Here is a 19,695-nt window from a genome sequence, read left to right on the forward strand (position 1 = left end):
GTAGCATTGTCTCTATCATTGTGTCCCCCGCTGTCGGATGTCCCCACAACACAGGGGCTACCTTTAGTCTCTGCAGGAGCTAGGAGTGAAACACACTCAAGTTGGGGCAATGCGTTGGCATGTATTTGACCCTACTACTTTCGACACCAGGCTACGTTGGTTCCCTTTGGAATGCGATGTGGGCACAGAGTTTTCCCCCCGCCTCACGTGTATCTTGAAGAAAACAGTATTGCAGCATGTCTACAGGGACCCTCAGCCCTGCCTCCCAGGACTCGGAGGGTTTGGCTCTGTCAGTGACTCACAGCTGTCTCCATCAGCTGGGGCAGTCCCTGCTGTGTTCAAGCAGTTGTCAAATATTAATAGTGTTCCTGAACATAGGATTGGTGATGTTTTAACTATAATTGTCCTATCTTATAGCTAGGGGTAGCTGCTCACTCTCACCATGCCCCGTTCATAAATTAGACCTTATTGTAATCATGTCTATAGAGAACCAAAACACACCGTATGAACGGATTAGCACTGTCTGAACTCGGTGGGGTACTGTATTATATCAAGAGGTGTCGTTGTGCACATGAAATGGAAACAGCCGGTCTTGTTTATACTTCTTTAAAATGTCTGCAACTCATGGCATGCTATATTCACAGATTCAAAGATCACAGTGAAAGGCAAGGTGTGTTCGAAAGTGTTGTCACATTGTTCGTCACGGTGACATATACTTCTCTAATCCTGTCACCTGGGAGGCAGAAGGTGGATCTCTGTGAGTTGGAGGCCAGCCTGGTCTACACAGTGAGACAATGAGTTCCAGGCCAGCCAGTGCCTGAGGTGACTACCTGACTCCTTTCACCACCCTTGATGCTTCCCTCATTGTGCATGGCGGGGGACACATTTGAATGCTGTTTCTTGTGTAGCCTGTCTTTCTCCCTGCCCCCTTGCTTCCTGAACACGTCTGTGGTCTCATTTCCAGGGAAGCTACCCTGGTCCTAGGCAGACTTGGTTACTCCTGTCTCCACCATACCCTACAAGAGCCCCACTTCTGTGCCCGGAACTGCACTGGGTCCACAGTCCTAACCCCCACCCACATCAGGTCTCATTCTTCGTGTGCACACCCCCTCTGTGGCAGGAACTGCAGCCACCCAGCCCCAGTCACCAGAGTCAGGGGCAGGGTGTCTCTGCCTCTCGTGTAGGACCCTTCATGGTTCTCAGGTCTCCCGTGCATTCTCTTTTCCTTGTGTGACCTCTCTCCCTCACTCTTCTTTCCATTTGGATGTTGGGTTCAGCCTTTTTACTCTGCCAAGCTGAAGAAGACTTTTTGGCCATCTCTATTTACCTGGAAGAAGTCAAAGCTTCACCTAAACCTTCATGGAGGCCAGGCCTGTCTTTCCTCTAGCCCTGTCTCTTTCCCACTTCTCTGCACTCCTAGAGCAAGAGGAGGGGTTCTTTCTGTACACTGCATTTGCTCTTCTAGAGCGCTCTTTATAACCACCTTCTCCCTCTCGCTCTCCCCACACACTTCTTCCCTCCATTCCCTTTCTCTCTCCCTCTCCCTTCGCTCTCTCCCTCCTTTTTGTTTGTTTGTTTGTGAAGGGATCTTAAACTCAGGGCAGCCTGCCTAGCTCAGCCTAAGTGCTCAGATGCCACAGATGGTCCTTTTCGAAACCTCCTCATCTCCCTGAGACCTATGTCAAACCAGAGTGTGAGAGAGGCTGCTCCAGGAAGCCTCCCCCTTTCTGTGAGTCCCACTTACGCCCCTCCCACGTGAACTTTCACAGCCCCCTGTACTTCCCCATCATATCCCTTCTTGCGCTATATTTACCTGTCCACTTAATTGGCCCTCTCCTTCCCATTAGTTGCATCTGGGAGGTGGGAGAAGAGAGATGAAGGAGAGAGACAGAAATCAAGTTGCTTGTTCGTGGATTTTCCTTCAGCAAAAAGTCTAAGTCCTTAACAAATCCTTAGGGTTGATAAACAAATACACGGATGTTTGCTTTTGCTATTGCTGATGCTAACTCAAACTTTGCCGAGACATCTGGTTCTTCATCTTCTAAAGGTCAGAGCAGGAGCAGCCGAAGCAACACCAGGTTTCTACCCCCACTCAGGGGCTGACACCAGCTTCGGCCTCAGGGCTGCCAAGAGCAGCTTTTCCAAGGTGGCTGCTTTTGCTGATTGACTTTCCGAGTGTGCACAGTGACTTCCCCATGGGTCATGTGTTTTTCCAAGACTTTCAGGAACTCACCCTAGAGAGTCCAGGAAGTTTCCCATGTGTCTCTAAATGCCTCCTTCAGAATTCCTAAGTCAAAGGTCCCAGGACTGAAACTTTGCCTGTGAGGCTGCCTATGGAGCTGCTGCCTGAATGGTGCTCAAGGGGGCTGGATAAGGAACAGTGTGTTGGGTCAGGCAGCAGGTAGTGTAGACCTGAGGTTCCAGAGCCAGAGCCAAAGTGAAGGAACCCAGCACTCCTGTGGTACTGGGTGGCAGCCAGGGAAGCAGGGCAGTTCCTTTCTCTTGGGGCCATGAGTACTTCCTGTCTCAGTGACTCTGGGCTCGTTCACGTGACCCACGTGGGGTAGTGGAATGTAAGCAGAGATGAGCATGGGGGCCTGAAATACATTGTTGGCTTTTTACTCCTTTAGTCCCCAGTGAGAAGGACACACTCTGGGTCATCGTGTTTGGTCCTCGGGTATTGACTTTGGATTAGTCTGGGCTGCCTCTAGGAGATCTAAGTGTATATGTACATAATTTGGAATTCAAAAGTGGTCGATTCTGGAAACACACATAGGGGTTGTTATATACATGGCGTAACTAAAGTCTTAGGGCAGCCAAGCTTGTCAAGGTGATAAGGGTGGAAAAAGAATCTCCTGGTGGAATCATGGTTTACAGGTTGGAGAAACGAGAAGGAATTAAAGAGGAACCAGAAAGAGAGCAGAAAGAAAGGGGGCGGAAAACCAGGCCAGCCGTGGACCCTGAAGGACAGATAGAAGGTTCAGAGTCATGTGACGGGGCAGTGCCCACTTATGTCTGACCCTGCAGGCAGGCCAGTGAGGTGAGCCTAGAGACCTGATCTGCTGGTTTAGCGACAGAAAAACCACTGGTGTTCTTGAGAAGCCATCCTATGTAGTCCTGGGGACAAGGGCTTCAGATGAGGAATCCAGGAAAGAAAAAGAAGGGAGATAACAGGAAGTTCAACAGTCCTTATTTAAAAAATTCTCAAAAATCAGGCTACAGCCAAAGGAGGAAGTAACATCAAGAGAGGTTTTTTTTTTTTTTTTGAAGATGTGAGAAACGTTAATGTTGATGGGAAAGACCCAAGAGAAAGAAGAAAGAGGTGATGTAGCTGAGCTAGGGGAGAGGGGAGGGCTTGTGCAGCAGGGAGCAGGAAGCTGGGTCATCAGTAGACAGCATGAGAGGGGAGGAAAATGCACTCAGCGCTGGCCAGTGGGAAGGGAGCTAGCCGGCCTGGATGTGTGGCCTGTATGCGGTGATTATGCAGTGAGGCCTGGGGTCTGCAGGGACCTTTACTGAAGTCCGTGAAGTCCCTCTGTTGATCACTGCATTTACAGATGAGGGCCTCGAAACAGGAAATAGTCAGAACAGACCCAAAGCTGCACAGCAAAAAAATGTAAAGCTGGGATGTGAACACCAGCTATCTGTTTCTAGACGTTTTAACTGCTAGGTCAAGCTGGCTCCATTAAAGATATAAAAGCCTACCACAAGCTGAACTAGGTAGAGTGAAGGCTAAATTAGAGATTGTGGGGTAACTACCGTGTGCCAAAAATCTGTACTAGGGGCCTCTGCAACAACTCGGTACACCCACGGTCGGTAAGGAGCCCGTTTTTGTGAAGAAGACATGGAGGCCCAGGAAGATTCTTCCAAAGGGGAAGGGAACCTGGGTCATTAACAGTGGGTCTGGTTGTAAATACCACACCATGTACACAAGGTGGAAGAAGCATTAATCCTCTGCATGGTTCTGCCCAGCTGGAATCAACTTAATCAGCGGAGTGCATCCTAGTCTCCCCCCCACCCCCCACCCCCGTGCTTCAGGAGGGGGCACCAGGAACCTTTATCCCAAGCAGGTGAGAGCTATGCAGGCCTCACACAGCAGGGATTTTAAAGAATTTTAAAGCTTTCTGCCTGGCTGCCTGAGTACTCTTAGGCACTGAAAGTTTGAGGCAAGAGCACAGGAGTTTGAGGCACGTGCTGAGAGCCTTGGGATTCTCTCTCTTTTTAAATTAAATCCACACAGCCTTATGTCACAAACACGCTCTAGCTTTACAAGAATTTCTAAATGTCTTCTGAGGAAAGTGTGCTCATAACGCCACAACGCTGAAGCCACCCACTTCCTCAAAATTGCAAGGAAGCAGACAGTTAAAAAAAAAAAGCAGAGGCTGTTGTTTATCACAACTTTGCTTCAGTAAGGCCTGAGATTCTTCCGCGCAGCGCCCTGCTTCCCACAGGGCAAAGCGTCAACTGGGATATTTCTGGTAAAACTCAACGCAAAGCAAGGTGCCAGCCCTGGGGGACTGTGAGTGGGATTAGAGGAGCTTGGGTGCCATCCCCAAGTGACAGATGGATGGACCTTCCTTCTGAGAGAAAGGAAGAGACACGTGGGCTGATCAGCCTGGCACGTAAGAGTGCCTGCGAAGCAATCACTAGGCAGAGCAGGCAGACGAACCGAAGGGAAGATCAGAAAAGCCAGAAGGGCACGGACTGTGACACACTGGCCACTTGACCAGCCACTCACCCAAATCGGAAGCAAGATGTCCCTGAAGTTGCCAAGGAACTGGGATTTCAACTTGAAAGCAGAGGCTGCGAAAATAGGTAAGGTCCAGGTCTTTTCCTGCGGGGGTCTTATGCTTGAGCACCCACTATTTGCATGCCGGGCTGAGGGAGCTCAAGTCAGTATGAGCAACAACACTGAGCTGGGTGGAAATTTGCATTCAGGTAGATGTGTTGTCTGAAGTTTCAGCATGCTCTCCTGCCCAGAGGTGGGGTCCACGGATCAAGGGAACTTTGGTGGTCTTAGGCTGTGCCTTGTCTACAAAGTTGAGATTTCATTGGTGTCTCTGACTCAGGAAGTCGTCTATCAACTGAATGGCTTCAGTAAGAGCACGGAGATTGCAGTGTTTAGTGATTCATCTGTGAGTGAGTTTAGGTGAGTGTCACATTTGTGAGCCAGGGGTCAGCGAGGGGCTGCCTGCGGGAAGGAGGAGACAGGGAGAAGGAGGCAAGAGCATGGAGACTTTTGAAGAACGAGAACAGCGTTGTAGAGGAAGAGAATGTGAGCGAGCTCAGGAGAGGTGAAAAAGACAGACGTGGAACATTCTGAGATGTTCTGGCTCTCAGCTCATCCCATTTGCCTCTAACGACGACAATGACACATTGGCTCAAATCTATTGTTGGTTATTATATAGGTGTCTTTTTGTTTGTTTGTGTTTTAAGACAGGGTCTTGTTATGTAGTTCTAGCTGGTCTAAAACTTGCTATAGAAACCCCTATTCATAGAGACCTATCTGCTTTGCTTCAGTGCTGGGATCATCGACATGGCTTGCATATCTCGTTTCTTTTCCTATTAGATTTTATTTTTAAATTGGTCACAGTCAGATGAAACAATTGGGCTGAACGTGGTCGACTAGGTTACACACACACCATCTACATAGTGAGAGAACTCTATTTTAGACATTGGTGTTAAGGTGCTTGCGGCAGCTTGGAAGGATTTTGCTTGGAGGAAAGTTTAGGCTGATGGTTCGTGGTAGTCGGTGTGTTAAATGGTCCACTGGAAGCTCACAAATGGGAAGCAGGTCAGAAAAAGGGCTTTGAGATTAAACTGAAAGTAAGCCGAGGAGTCATTCATCTTGGTGAGCGGAAGACCGCATTACCAAACAAAGCTGGGACTGTGCTGGGCTCAGTCCAGAGATGAGGAGCAGGCAAGCGGTCTCTGCCCTGTCCACACAGACATCCGTGTCTGATGTTCACCCTAAGCTACTCACATCCAGTTTGAAGGTAAAGTCCATGACTGGGTCCCCGTGGAAATGTCTTGCCCTCCCGTGTAAAGGCGCCTGCTCCCCCCATCCATGTTTCAGCTGCAAATGGGAAATGAGAGAATAAACACTAGATTATTTTCAGAGATACAGAAAATCAGCACATAAGATTCTCAAGCCTGGGGTTAGGTGGAGAGGGATTTTAGATTTCTACCACTGGTGGGCTCAGGTGGGGACCCTGGGATCCTGCACTCTTGTGAGCATACACCTGGTGAGCTTCAGCTTCCAGGGCTAAGTGCACAGGTTCGAGTGACTGTACACGCAGTACGGGGGCACAGGTTAGGGTCACTGTGCAGGCAGCACGGGGCACAGGTTAGGATCACTGTGCACGCAGTACAGGGGCACAGGTTAGGGTCACTGTGCAGGCAGCACGGGGCACAGGTTAGGGTCACTGTGCACGCAGTACGGGGGCACAGGTTAGGATCACTGTGCACGCAGTACAGGGGCACAGGTTAGGATCACTGTGCAGGCAGCACGGGGCACAGGTTAGGGTCACTGTGCAGGCAGCACGGGGCACAGGTTAGGATCACTGTGCAGGCAGCACGGGGCACAGGTTAGGGACACTGTGCACGCAGCACTGAACCTAGTACCTGCACCAGCTGGGCAGGATTTGTTGACTGAGTGAAATCTGATTATCAGAAGGCCATATTATTCAGTGTTACTCAATAACTTATAATAATGAGTAACTAATGTTGAGAAGAGTCTTTGTCGTTACCCATGTCATCTACATGTGTGTCACCATGTGGCAGAGTGTTATACGAACTGGCATCCATTTCATAAGTAGCCCCCTCTGAGAAGAGCTTGATTCAGTTGTGAGATCTTCAGTCCTATCTCCCATGACCAGATACAGCGGTAGGGATCCATTTGTCTATATGTCCGAGAAGCCACCTCCATAGGAAAGGCTGTGTAATTAGGAGTCTCACAGGGAAGTCAGGGGCTGTGGTTTTCTGTCCTGGGTAGTATGGTGGAGGGGGATCGGGGCTTCTCTGCCTGGCCACTGTTGATATTTGTGCCTGGGTAATTCTTATTACCAGGGCTTTTCTGCACACTGTAAGACAGTGAGCAGCATCCCTGGCCTCTACCACCACGCACCACAGCAACCAAAAATGTCTCCAGACATTGCCAAGTGTCTCCTGGGGAGAGGAGGTTGTAATATTTTCCCTGGACCACTGTACCAAAGGGTTACGGTTATAAGGTCATGGGCATTGGAGCCCATACATCATATAGTTCAGTTTTAGAAGGCTTTTGTTAAGATGTGACTTGAAGGGGATGAGAGAAAGCTTAAGAGTTCCAGGAATGGCTCTTGATGGGAAAATATAAGACCCAACCACCGTGGAGCCCAGCAGGGAGCTGCTTTTCCTTTCGGTTCCTCAAATCTTGAGTGCTGAACTAGGGCAGAGGGAACACCAACATCTCTGAGACTGGGGAGGACTCAGCAGCTATGATTTTTTTCTCAGAAAATGGAGGGTACCCTTAGAGTAAGTAACAGAACTGCCAGGAGACCCCCACCATGGCCTGGGTGCTCCTGGGGCAGAGATGAGAGAACATGAACGAGGCCACCTTACCCTGACCCATCAATCCTAAAGAGGAACCGGAGTTAGAACGAGAGGGTAAAGGCAGTGAGCAGGACTTGAGGTGGGACCAGGAGCACATCTTTCTTCTTGAGATGTGGCATTGTCCACCGCTTTAGTCTAGCCATTTGGACTATGACAGCCTGCCACTGTCATGTTCACATCTGGTTTTCTAATGTGTACACGTTTGTACTCCCTCCCTTCTGCCTCGCTGTGTGTGTATGTGCACACAGAGGTGAGAGATCAATCTCAGCCATCATTCCTCTCACCGGCCTGAAGTTCACGCAGGCTCGGCGGACAGTTAGCGAGCCCCACAGATGTGCCTGTCTCTGCTTCTCCAGGGCTGGGATTGCAAACACGAAGCACAGATGGATACATAGATACACAGAAGTGAACGGATAAAGACATCTCTGAATCACTGAACAGTAGGTAGACAACGCAAATAGTAATACTTGACCTTATGAAAATATATAATCTCACTCTTCAGAGGGTGCAAGTAAGAAGCACCGTGGCAATTCATTCTCATCTACTAAATCAAATAAACAAGAAAACCAGTTAATTCCAAGTGTTGTCCATGACACGGTGCAGAGAGGAATTGAGCCATTGCCGGAGAAGCCTTTGGCATAGCTCGCCTGAGCTGATGATCCACAGCTCTCCCCATGTCGTCTTTCTCCCCTGAGACGACATCCTAGAGAAGCCCCGTGCATGTCAGCAGATTAATGTGCAGGAGAAATCTGTGTGTTCGTCAGCAAGGGAGTGGTTTAATGCTCGGTAGCATCTTCATGAGATGGAGCACGGCACAAGAGCAAATAATTGTGGTTATGTACAAGTGAAACTGACCAGCAGTGACTTATTTTGGAGTTCCCAGGGGAGAGAGAAATGCGCTCCTATCCAGTTTAAAAAGTACATAGGCTTATAGCAAAATTATAAAGGACAACAGAACTGCATGGCTTAAAATTCAGGGTTATTGCTCTTTTGGGAAAGAAAGGATGGAAACCATATGTATGAGGTGTGAAGGTCCTAGCTCAGCAATCTGCACACGTGTGGTTCTATGCCAAATGAACAATCCCACCACCTCTTCCAGATACATGGTAAACTATCAAAGACATGCAAGGTTTGTGAGCAGTGGTTAACTATGGGAAAAGGCTTCACCAGGGAGAAGCACTCACACACGAATGTGTTATTACCCTGAGACTTAGACTAATTGCTTAAATTAAATGCCGTGTACGAGGAACAAGTGTTACTGTGTCATTAAAAATGCCCCTTCCCAAGTGCTTGACCAAACAAGTTGGCCAAGGTCTTCACACAACACAATGATCCTTTAGCAACGGGCTCCAAAGCTCTACGTTGGCTGTAGAGGCTCCCCTGGGCTAGGACCCGCCCTTGCTCCTCCACACATCTCCCAGATGTCCCAGGGAACAAGTATTTCTTGAGCGAGCGCCATCATTCTACAGCTGCCGGGTCAGCCTGCTGGAGTTCACCTGGACACTGAGATGCTACTGCTCCCCAGTAAGGCATACTGGCGCCTCACGGTCCAAAGCCACCCGAGACAGACATGTTTGTGGGTTCAGTTTTAGAGATCTTTTTCCACTTGTCAAATGTAACAGATGCCGATCCAGACCAGCCTGCCTCTCGATCACCGAGGTCTATTTTCTGTGGCTCACACCAGTGTGCTCCCTGTGCTGAAGATTACCACACAGGCAGCAGAGTCCTGGCTAGAAACACACCTTCCTTCACTGTCACCAAGGGGAGTACTCGGTCCAGGCGCCACATCTGTCTTTCTGCAGAGGTTACATCATTGTCCCTTGTCCCTAGGCTATTGTCAACTTACTTCTAAGTTGTTAATGTTAAGTGGGGGACAGAGCCTTACAGTCAGTTGGGTAATGAAGGCTGAATGTCCCCTCTGGGTATCCTGCAGTGGTTGCTGGGAGAGGATGGACTTTAGAGGTACAGGGAAGAAACACCTGTTTTCTACCTACTCACACACTGAGTGTTACCTGCAGACACTTGACAGTCTATACTTCCTGCTAGATTAGGAGCTGAGTGGCAAGGTAGGTGACTCAGAATCCAAGTCTCTTAAATGGGTCTAGGTTGAGATGGCTCTGGCCTGGGCATGACAGCCTTCGGTAGCTCACAGGAGTGTTCTGCACAGCATGTCTGTCTCTCACAGTGCTGTTCACAAAGCGTCATCAGAGTCCCGTGGGAGAAAGCCATGGGGATTCTACGCAGCAGCAGTGCGGAGGATTCGAGGATCTGATGGGAAGGATAAGTTGGTGACAACAGTAACTGGAGGCTGCATTTTCATTTCCTGGCTGCCCAGTCCCCACTAATCACACAGACACTTTTATTAATTACAAACTATTTGGCCTATTAGCTCAGACTTATTATTAAGTAGCTCTTACAACTTAACTCATTTCTATCATTCTATATTTTACCGCGAGACTTGTGGCTTGTTACCTCACATCTTGCTTCTCCAGCAGCTGCTTGCATCTCTTTCAATTCTGCCTTCTTTCTCTCTCTATCTCTGCTTGGATTTCCCACCTAGCTATATTTGCCCTAGGCCAAAACAGCTTCCTTATTAATCAATGCTAATAAGACATATTCACAGCGTGCAGAAGGGCATCCCACATCAGAATCCCACAACTGTCCTTTTACGCACAGGATGGCTTGAAAAAGAAAAACTTTGCATGAATTAACACCATTTGGGGTTACCTAGGTAACATGAGCTATGACATGGGAGGGCGCAAAAGACCCCAGCTGTGGCCATAGCAACAGAGCCCGAATGACCCCCAGGGGAAACTGAGAAATCATGGACATCACAGTAAGGGTCAGGCCATTTAGTTTGGTCCCATCACAGAGGACAGCAGCGAAGTCTTGCAGAAGCCCAGGAAGAACTGAGATAAGAAAGCCACAAGAGAAAAGAGACTTCGCCTGTCCCCCTCTCCTCATCCTGCTTTGTTCTTTGAAGAAAAGACTCTCACAGAATTAGCAGCCAGATCTAGGCAGCTACCCTATGTCTTAGGACCCCACGGGTAAGTAGAGGCAGACAGGGAAACAATTGCAAGATTGTGCTGAGAATAGCTGCATGGGTCACAGGGGACGTCACTTCTGCCACCATCTTCTTCTTTATAAGATACTGACCATTATTTCTTAAACTTCCTCTGATTATGAACTTTTTTTAGCCCAGGGAATTTTCGTACAATTCCGGGTACATAGGTATTTTAAATTGGTATACAATTAGTATTTATTGGTATTGATTCTTAAACGAAATTCCAATACGTCTGTGGTATCCATATAATTTTAGCACTTATTGAAAATGAGAGCACGTTTACAAACTAGTGAGGAAGATTTATTCGTTCATTTCTTGCACAGGGAATTCAGTCTTGGCTGAATATTTGATTGCAGAACACAGAGCATCTTCGAGGGTTTTCAGAGCTGTTTTAATACTTCGGTTTTATAACTCAATGCTGAGAATACTAGTTTGCATAAATATATAATATAAAATGGCTTGGGGCTGGGAAGATGGCTAAGTGGTTAACCAAACGGTCTGCTCTTGCAGAGCACCCAGGTTTTCTTCCCAGCACCCACAGAGCAATTTCCAACCATCTGTAACTCCAGTTCCAGGAGACCAGGTGCCTCTTCTGGCCTCTGCAGCTATCACCCATGCATGTGGCACACATGCATACATGCAGGCAGACACTCATATACACAACATAAGAAAAACAAATCTTTATAAAAATAAAAACGAGACGGCAAAAGTATGTTTAGGGCCATTTCAGAAATTGCTAGAAATTCTGCCCCAATTATAAACCAAAATTCATGAAATACTTTCTTTTCAATGAAACTGAAGTAAGGAACTCAAACAAGTTTTATTTTTATTTTATTTTATTTATTTATTTATCTTTTGATTTTTGAGACAGGGTTTCTCCATAGCTTTTGGTTCCTGTCCTGGAACTAGCTCTTGTAGACCAGAGCTGGCCTCGAACTCACAGAGATCCGCCTGCCTCTGCCTCCCGAGTACTGGGATTAAAGGCATGCGCCACCACCGCCGGGCTCAAACAAGTTTTAAAACCAAGCATTACAATACAATCTAATCCAAAACATATTAATTCGATGCTTACATGCTGAGGAAGGACGGTAGGAGAGTGGTTTTTAATTGAAGCATTTTGCTACTACACATTTTTTTGTACGTCTTGTAAAATCCCTCCCATAATTCCGTGATAATTTCAAGTCTGAGTCAGATGTACCGGCAGTGCGTGCTGGTTCTGTGCGATGCAGGCTCGGCGCAAAGGGTGCGTGCTCCGTGTTCAGAACCAAGACCACAGTGCATCCTGGGATATAGCGTAGGTGAAAGCCGTCGCAAGCACCTCGCATTCATCGTTTGAGTTTGAGTTAACTTTTTGGCCATTGCATATCCAGAAGGTTTTTTACTGTTGCCATATTTTCCACAGCCCCCACATCAGTTACATGACCCTCCACGGGGCTACAACCCATAGATTAAGAAGCTCTGAGTATAGGGTTTATATTCTTCAGTGAGTCTCAGACTTCCCTTCAGGCCTATGTTAATTTTACTGTGTGGTGTCTCGTGCATGTTTTATATCCTTCCTCTTCAAGAAAGGAACCAAACTGGAAGGGCTTGTGATCTAACCCCGGTACCCACCCCTTCCTCTTGCACTTCCCAAGGGTATCACACTGCAGACTTCAGTTGACTTCTTCACTGGCTCGCTCACCCTCTTTCTGCTCTGGGCTTTATCACCCAGCCCGCTGGAAGTCAGTTTATCTCCGGAAAGAATATATAATGGTCCTTTCTAACAATTTCAACAGAGAAGTTGACTCTTTTGAGATGATATCTGTGGATGCTTCTGAGCTCGCGTGATATAACTCAGTCCTGCCAACTAATTGATCGATTTTATCAGAGTTGGTTCTTCACTCTGTGGACCTACTAGTGAAGGTGCGCCTCCTGCTGCCTGGAAGAGTTGGCATGGGCATGAGATTGGCATAGGGTTGGACTGTCTGTTGATGATTGATAGACAGGAAGGAGGCCAACATTGCCTTGGATGATGCTGCCAGTTGATGGCAGACCTAGGGCACATGGCTTAAATTCTGCAGTAAGATTCCTAACACCTATGCGTTATGAGAAAGGAATGAAGTCTTTTCCTGCACATCGCATACGTGATGTGCTCAGCAAACATTGTGTCCTTTGTTTATAGACAACCTCATCTTTAAGCTTGGATCAAACCAGCAGCTGTGTTTGGGCTCCTGGCAGAAGAAAGCCCACTGAGTGTGCTCTGGGCTATGCTCTCGGGCTTTAGTTTTACTATAAAACTTGGTGCAAGTTTTCCGGTTTGGTAGTAAGAACTGCCAAGGGCCAGCAGCTCTGAGATATCACCCCACGTGACAAAGCTTTCTGAGTCTCCTGATAAGCCATCCATCGGGACCTACTATGTTCCCCTTTCATCTTGGCTTCCAGGAAACTGAGTCACGCCAACTTCTACCCACGCATTAGCATACTCGCCTTGCTGGGTCTCAGGGAGAATTTAGGTGTTCTTTGAGAATGATTGTCCATGAGAACATGAAGATCTCACAGTAACTTTCTCTGACGACAGCATATAAGAATATGCAATGTATCGGTTCCCCTGCTCGTGTGTCCTGTGGGCAGAGTTCATATTTTTCAGCAGCAACTTTTCGATCTAAACATTGTGATCTGTCTCAGAGGGGCTTGAAGAGTACTTTCGCGATGAGGGCCGTTCCTTCCAGTTTTGAGTGAGAGCACAGCTCCGCGCACACTCCTTCTCTCTTTAGAGGTTCACGGAGCAGCAGCATCTTTGATACTTTCGGGCCAGTGACTTCATTCATTCATGCTTGTTTATCCACTCACACCAATCTGTTCATTCCTCCAGGCAGACGCTCTCCAGAGGGTGTCCTTGCCTCTCTCTGGGTGTCTCCTGTGTGGAAAGCATGTCTCCCCCACCTCCGCTCCGCCCACCTTACTAAAGAAAGTCTTCCTTAACCTCGAGCCCATCACAGTCTACAGAAACTGAGTACATTGTGTCGGCGGGATTGGCTGGCTTTGACGAGCCCCCACACTCCGCAGCCTCTCCCAAGCGTGCCCAGCCAGATCTTGTTTCTAGACGAGTCCAGGTGCCTCCAGGCTGCCTCCGACTGAGTGTCCCGGGCTCCTCTGAAACCCACATTTCAGGGCTGTTTCCTCTCCTCCCCCCACCCCTGGCACTGAGCTCACTCTGAGCATTCCAAGTTCTTCCTTCTGTCAGCTATCTCAGTTTCCCTTGGACTCAGGGTGGGGTGGGGCCCGCCAAGGTGAATTTTCTACAAGGCCACACACACTATTGGGGGTAAAAATGGAACCGGGGAAAGTATTTTTAAGCTGGAATCTTTCTTCTTTCCTGGATCTGAAAGTCCTCCAGAGACTTTGCTCAGCCTATCTGAGGCTGTTCCTCTAGCTGTTAGGCAGCCTTCCCTTCTGCTCACACGCTGGCAGCCACATCTGCCGCAGTGCTGTCAGGCTCTTCCCGGAATCACACACAATCCCAACCCGTATGTATCCTAAGTTTGTCATTCTGGGTTTGGGTATCCGTCCACCTCTGCCCCTCCATCCCCATTGCCATGGCTACCACCCTCCCCCTGGGAAGCCTAATCAAATTGCCCAGGTGGGATCAGTTCTCCATTTTGGTCATTTTTTTTCTTTATCCTGGTTGATGTCTATTATTGGGTGTCTGTTATGTGCTGGACATCACACTCAGCTCAGGACTCTCAGAGATAAAGAGATTCGGACGCTTTCTAGAGATGGCTGCCATGAAAGAGTGGTTTCCGGTCATGGCAGGGATGCTGCGTATGTGACCTTATGGTGGGTATGACTGCACACACAAGATCAGGTCAGCCACAGTTCCAGCTTGGGCTGGGGAGGGACTCGTGAGGTCCCACCCCTGCCTGAGGAGCTGTTGATAGCTGATGGCTGCAGAGGGAAGGAGAGCCTGTGTCCCCATGCACCAGTAGACAGTCTGGAAGCGCTAAGTGGACTCAGTGGGTTTAAAAAAGAAAGTAGTAATCTGGGTAGTGAAAGAGGTGTTAGAGCGTATGGGGAGGGAGGGAGGGGCGGGGTGGACTTGGTCAGAACATAGGACATTTCTCAAAGAATTCATTTTGCTTAAAATACTCCCACAGTGCCTTTTATCTGAGGGAAGAGGCCCACCCCACCAGAAAGATCAGATATACCATAGTCACAATCATGTGATTGTCATGACAACATTTAAAGAGCCAACACAAAGTTTGTTCTGTAAGGCCCTTATGTTGATGCCTGTCATTCAAGCCTGGGTGGGCCTGAGAAACCTTCCACTCCCAGACTGCATTCCCATGTACAGCCAGCAGAGGACGCCCACAGACAATGTTCTGTGGTTCCATTGCTACAGAGAGACTTCATCGATTTTCCTTCCATATACTTCCCCAGAAAGCCTAGGATTTAACCAGTTCTCTGAACAGCATACAGCTCCCCCACGCTTCATCCTTCTATGACCCGAAATGCCTAGCAGTACTGAATAGAAAACGTAACCACCCGCCTTCTCAAGGAAAAACTAGCCGTCCAGATTAAAGGATTTCTTTAATGAGAGGAAAAAGATCTTGATTTGGGAAGCCATTCATAGTGCAGAGGTGGGGTTGGGATCAGATTTGAGGACAGAGTCCTTGAAGACACACACATGTGGATCGGATTAGAAGCTCAGCCCATTGCCACCCCTGACTCTGGACATTCTACATCAGTGTCTGCAGGGGAGTCACTCTGCTGCTTTATAGGCTATTAGGCAAAGTCTCCTGTAACAAGGACAGGCCACTCACTGTACACTGTGCCATCTCTGACTTCACCTAAGTGCCCCCCACATGATGTATACTTAGTTACCTCATCTACCCATTCTCTGACATCAGCCCCTGCCACTCTGGACATCCTATAGTTCAATAACCACTGGGCAGTCTGGTTCTACTTCAGGCTTATGCCCATCACCCTAAGTAGGCGATTAAAGAGTCACTGAGAGCCTGACTTATTATCTGTGCTAGGATTGCAAAATATCTGTGACTAGTAATGCTAAAGTTGAGATTTGTGCCTCACAGCACTGGGTGCCGGGAATCCCAATGCCAAGGTTGTTGGTGGTGAAAAGCTATTGCGTATAGATAGCACTACCACTGGCGTGATGGGAGGTGGGTAAAGAGAGGTCACACACTGTGACTTCAGAGGGCAGAGGAACAGAAGAGCGTAAACCTGCTTCCTTAAAACATTTTGTAAGCCAGGTGGTGGTGGCGCACACCTTTAATCCCACCACTCTGGAGGCAGAGACAGGCGGATCTCTGTGAGTTCAAGGTCAGCCTGGTCTACAAGAGCTAGTTCCAGGACAGGAACCAAAAGCTATGGAGAAACCCTGTCTTGAAAATCTAAAAAAAAAAAAAAAAACAAAAAAAAACCTCCAAAACATTTTGTAAGGGTCCTGGGTCAGTCAGCTGTTTGCCAAAGAGTCAAAATGTCCAAGAAGGTACTTGAAGGGAAAACAAAACTTATTTCAACCCCTGTTCTGAAGATCTCTGTCCACTGTTGTCTAGTCTTATCTCTTTGGTGTGAAGTGAGATCAAACATTAGGGAAGACTGATAGCTGAGCAAAAATGGTCACGTCATGGTGGGCAGGAAGCAGGAGGGGGATGGGGCAGGGACTATGGACAAGATGTGCCCTCCAGAGGGGCACCCTGCATCCTCCACCCAGATCCAGCTCCCCAGAGCCCACGTGGCTTTCCAGAGTCAGTGGATGGATTTACTGTACGGTCAGCATCCTTAACACCCAGAACTACTCAATAGCACCACCAGCTACAGACCAAGCCTCCGACACAGCGTCCTCAGGGCACAGCTCAGATCGATGCTGTTCTTAACTCTGTCCTCAGGGGCAGCGCTCTCCTTGCTCAACAGCTTGCTAAGGCATAGCTACTTTGGGAGTTGAGCTTCAATATGAATTTGGAAGGGGCATTCATCACACAGACCATGGAATCTATCAACCAAGGTTACTTTTCTTTGCCCCAAACTCTTGCTGCTGAAGGTGATTGGCAACCTGATTGGAATAAGGGCCCCTGGGATGAGATGAGCCAGACACATCTGTGGGTGTGTCCATGAGGGAGTTTCTAGAATGCACTAGAATCTAGTTTGCCCTAGGAACCCAGAAGGAATTTAAAAGGAGGAGAACGAGAGAGAGCTCTGTGGCAGCTACTTTCTCTCTCGGCTCCCTAACCACCATGGGTTCCCTTGCTGCCCCACGATAGCTAATACTCTGAAACTGAGAACCAGAGAAAATTGTCCAGTTTTCCTCTTAGGTATTTATCATGCTTTTTCCTTCTTAGGGTCTTAACAATTCCTCGTACTCTGTCTCAGACTTTTATATTTCAAAATGAAAAATGCGGCAGCGAAGTGAGAATTGCCCCCCTCTCCTAACACAAAGAGATTTCACCTGTCCCTACTTTTACCTCCAGTCTCCCTCCTCCCACTCTCACCAGTCTCCCTCCTCCCACTCTCAGCAGTCTCCCTCCTCCCACTCTCACCAGTCTCCCTCCTCCCACTCATCAGTCTCCCTCCTCCCACTCTCACCAGTCTCCCTCCTCCCACTCTCACCACTCTCCCTCCTCCCACTCATCAGTCTCCCTCCTCCCACTCTCACCAGTCTCCCTCCTCCCACTCTCACCAGTCTCCCTCCTCCCACTCTCACCAGTCTCCCTCCTCCCTCTCTCATCAGTCTCCCTCCTCCCACTCTCACCAGTCTCCCTCCTCCCATTCATCAGTCTCCCTCCTCCCACTCTCACCAGTCTCCCTCCTCCCACTCTCACCAGTCTCCCTCCTCCCACTCTCATCAATCTCCCTCCTCCTCCTCCCACTCTCATCACTCTCCCTCCTCCCACTCTCACCAGTCTCCCTCCTCCCACTCTCATCACTCTCCCTCCTCCCACTCTCACCAGTCTCCCTCCTCCCACTCTCACCAGTCTCCCTCCTCCCACTCTCATCACTCTCCCTCCTCCCACTCTCACCAGTCTCCCTCCTCCCACTCTCATCACTCTCCCTCCTCCCTCTCTCATCAGTCTCCCTCCTCCCACTCTCATCACTCTCCCTCCTCCTCCTCCCACTCTCATCAGTCTCCCTCCTCCCATTCTCATCAGTCTCCCTCCTCCCACTCTCACCAGTCTCCCTCCTCCCACTCTCATCACTCTCCCTCCTCCCTCTCTCATCAGTCTCCCTCCTCCCACTCTCATCACTCTCCCTCCTCCTCCTCCCACTCTCATCAGTCTCCCTCCTCCCACTCTCATCAGTCTCCCTCCTCCCACTCTCATCACTCTCCCTCCTCCCACTCTCACCAGTCTCCCTCCTCCCACTCTCATCACTCTCCCTCCTCCCTCTCTCATCAGTCTCCCTCCTCCCACTCTCATCACTCTCCCTCCTCCTCCTCCCACTCTCATCAGTCTCCCTCCTCCCATTCTCATCAGTCTCCCTCCTCCCACTCTCACCAGTCTCCCTCCTCCCACTCTCATCACTCTCCCTCCTCCCTCTCTCATCAGTCTCCCTCCTCCCACTCTCATCACTCTCCCTCCTCCTCCTCCCACTCTCATCAGTCTCCCTCCTCCCACTCTCATCAGTCTCCCTCCTCCCACTCTCATCACTCTCCCTCCTCCCTCTCTCATCAGTCTCCCTCCTCCTCCCACTCTCATCAGTCTCCCTCCTCCCACTCTCACCAGTCTCCCTCCTCCCACTCTCATCACTCTCCCTCCTCCTCCTCCCACTCTCATCACTCTCCCTCCTCCTCCTCCCACTCTCATCACTCTCCCTCCTCCTCCTCCCACTCTCATCACTCTCCCTCCTCCCTCTCTCATCAGTCTCTCTCCTCCCACTCTCATCACTCTCCCTCCTCCTCCTCCCACTCTCATTACTCTCCCTCCTCCTCCTCCCACTCTCATCAGTCTCCTTCCTCCCACTCTCATCAGTCTCCCTCCTCCCACTCTCACCAGTCTCCCTCCTCCCACTCTCATCAGTCTCCCTCCTCCCTCTCTCATCAGTCTCCCTCCTCCCACTCATCACTCTCCCTCCTCCCACTCTCATCAGTCTCCCTCCTCCCACTCTCATCACTCTCCCTCCTCCCACTCTCATCACTCTCCCTCCTCCCACTCTCATCAGTCTCCCTCCTCCCACTCTCATTACTCTCCCTCCTCCTACTCTCATCAATCTCCCTCCTCCCACTCTCATCAATCTCTCTTCTTAACTCTTTTTTATTGATTTTATTGAGCTCTACATTTTTCTCTGCTCCCCTCCTGCCTTTCCCCTGCCCTTCAACCCTCTCCCATGTCCCCATGCTCCCAATTTACTCAGGAAATCTTGTCTTTTTTACTTCCTATGTAAAATAGAACCATGTATGTCTCTCTTAGGGTCCTCATTGTTGTCTAGGTTCTCTGGGATTGTGAATTGTAGGCTGGCTTTCTTTGATTTATGTCTAAAAGCCACTTATGAGTGAGTACATATGATATTTGTCTTTCTGGGTCTGAGTTATCTCACTCAATATGATGTTTTCTAGCTCCATCCATTTGCCTACAAAATTCAAGATGTCATTTTTTTCTGCTGTGTAGTACTCCATTGTGTAAATGTACCACAATTTCCTTATCCATTCTTCAGTCAAGGGGCATCTAGGTTGTTTCCAGGTTCTGGCTATGACAAACAATGCTGCTATGAACATAGTTGAGCACATGTTCTTGTGGTACTATTGAGCATCCTTTGGATATATAGCCAAAGGATATATTGCTGGGTCTTGAGGAAGGTTGTTCCCTAATTTTCTGAGAAATCTCCATACTGATATCCAAAGGGGCTGTACCAGCTTGCATTCCCACCAGCAGTTCAGAAGTGTTCCCTTTACCCCACAACCTCTCCAGCATAAGTTGTCATCAGTGTTTTTGATCTTGGTCATTCTTACAGGTGTAAGATGGAATCTCAGAGTTGTTTTGATTTCTCATTTTTCTGATGACTAAGGATGTTGAGCATTTCCTTAAGTGTCTTTCAGCCATTTTAGAATTCTC

At 48.7% G+C, this 19,695-nt stretch overlaps 1 protein-coding gene across 1 annotated transcript in view; it reads left to right on the forward strand.

Moving 5' to 3' along the window:
• Nucleotides 1-4,407: 4,407 nt before the first annotated feature.
• Nucleotides 4,408-19,695, forward strand: part of Arhgap25 (Rho GTPase activating protein 25) — an 81,644-nt gene continuing 66,356 nt past the window's right edge. Inside the window, exon 1 of the mRNA XM_075983578.1 lies at nt 4,408-4,815. Within this exon, the coding sequence (XP_075839693.1) occupies nt 4,755-4,815 (61 nt within the window). The 5' untranslated portion in view covers nt 4,408-4,754. The remainder of the gene's footprint in view (nt 4,816-19,695) is intronic.

This window comes from Microtus pennsylvanicus, chromosome 8 (assembly GCF_037038515.1).
Source record: "Microtus pennsylvanicus isolate mMicPen1 chromosome 8, mMicPen1.hap1, whole genome shotgun sequence".
NCBI lineage: Eukaryota > Metazoa > Chordata > Mammalia > Rodentia > Cricetidae > Microtus > Microtus pennsylvanicus.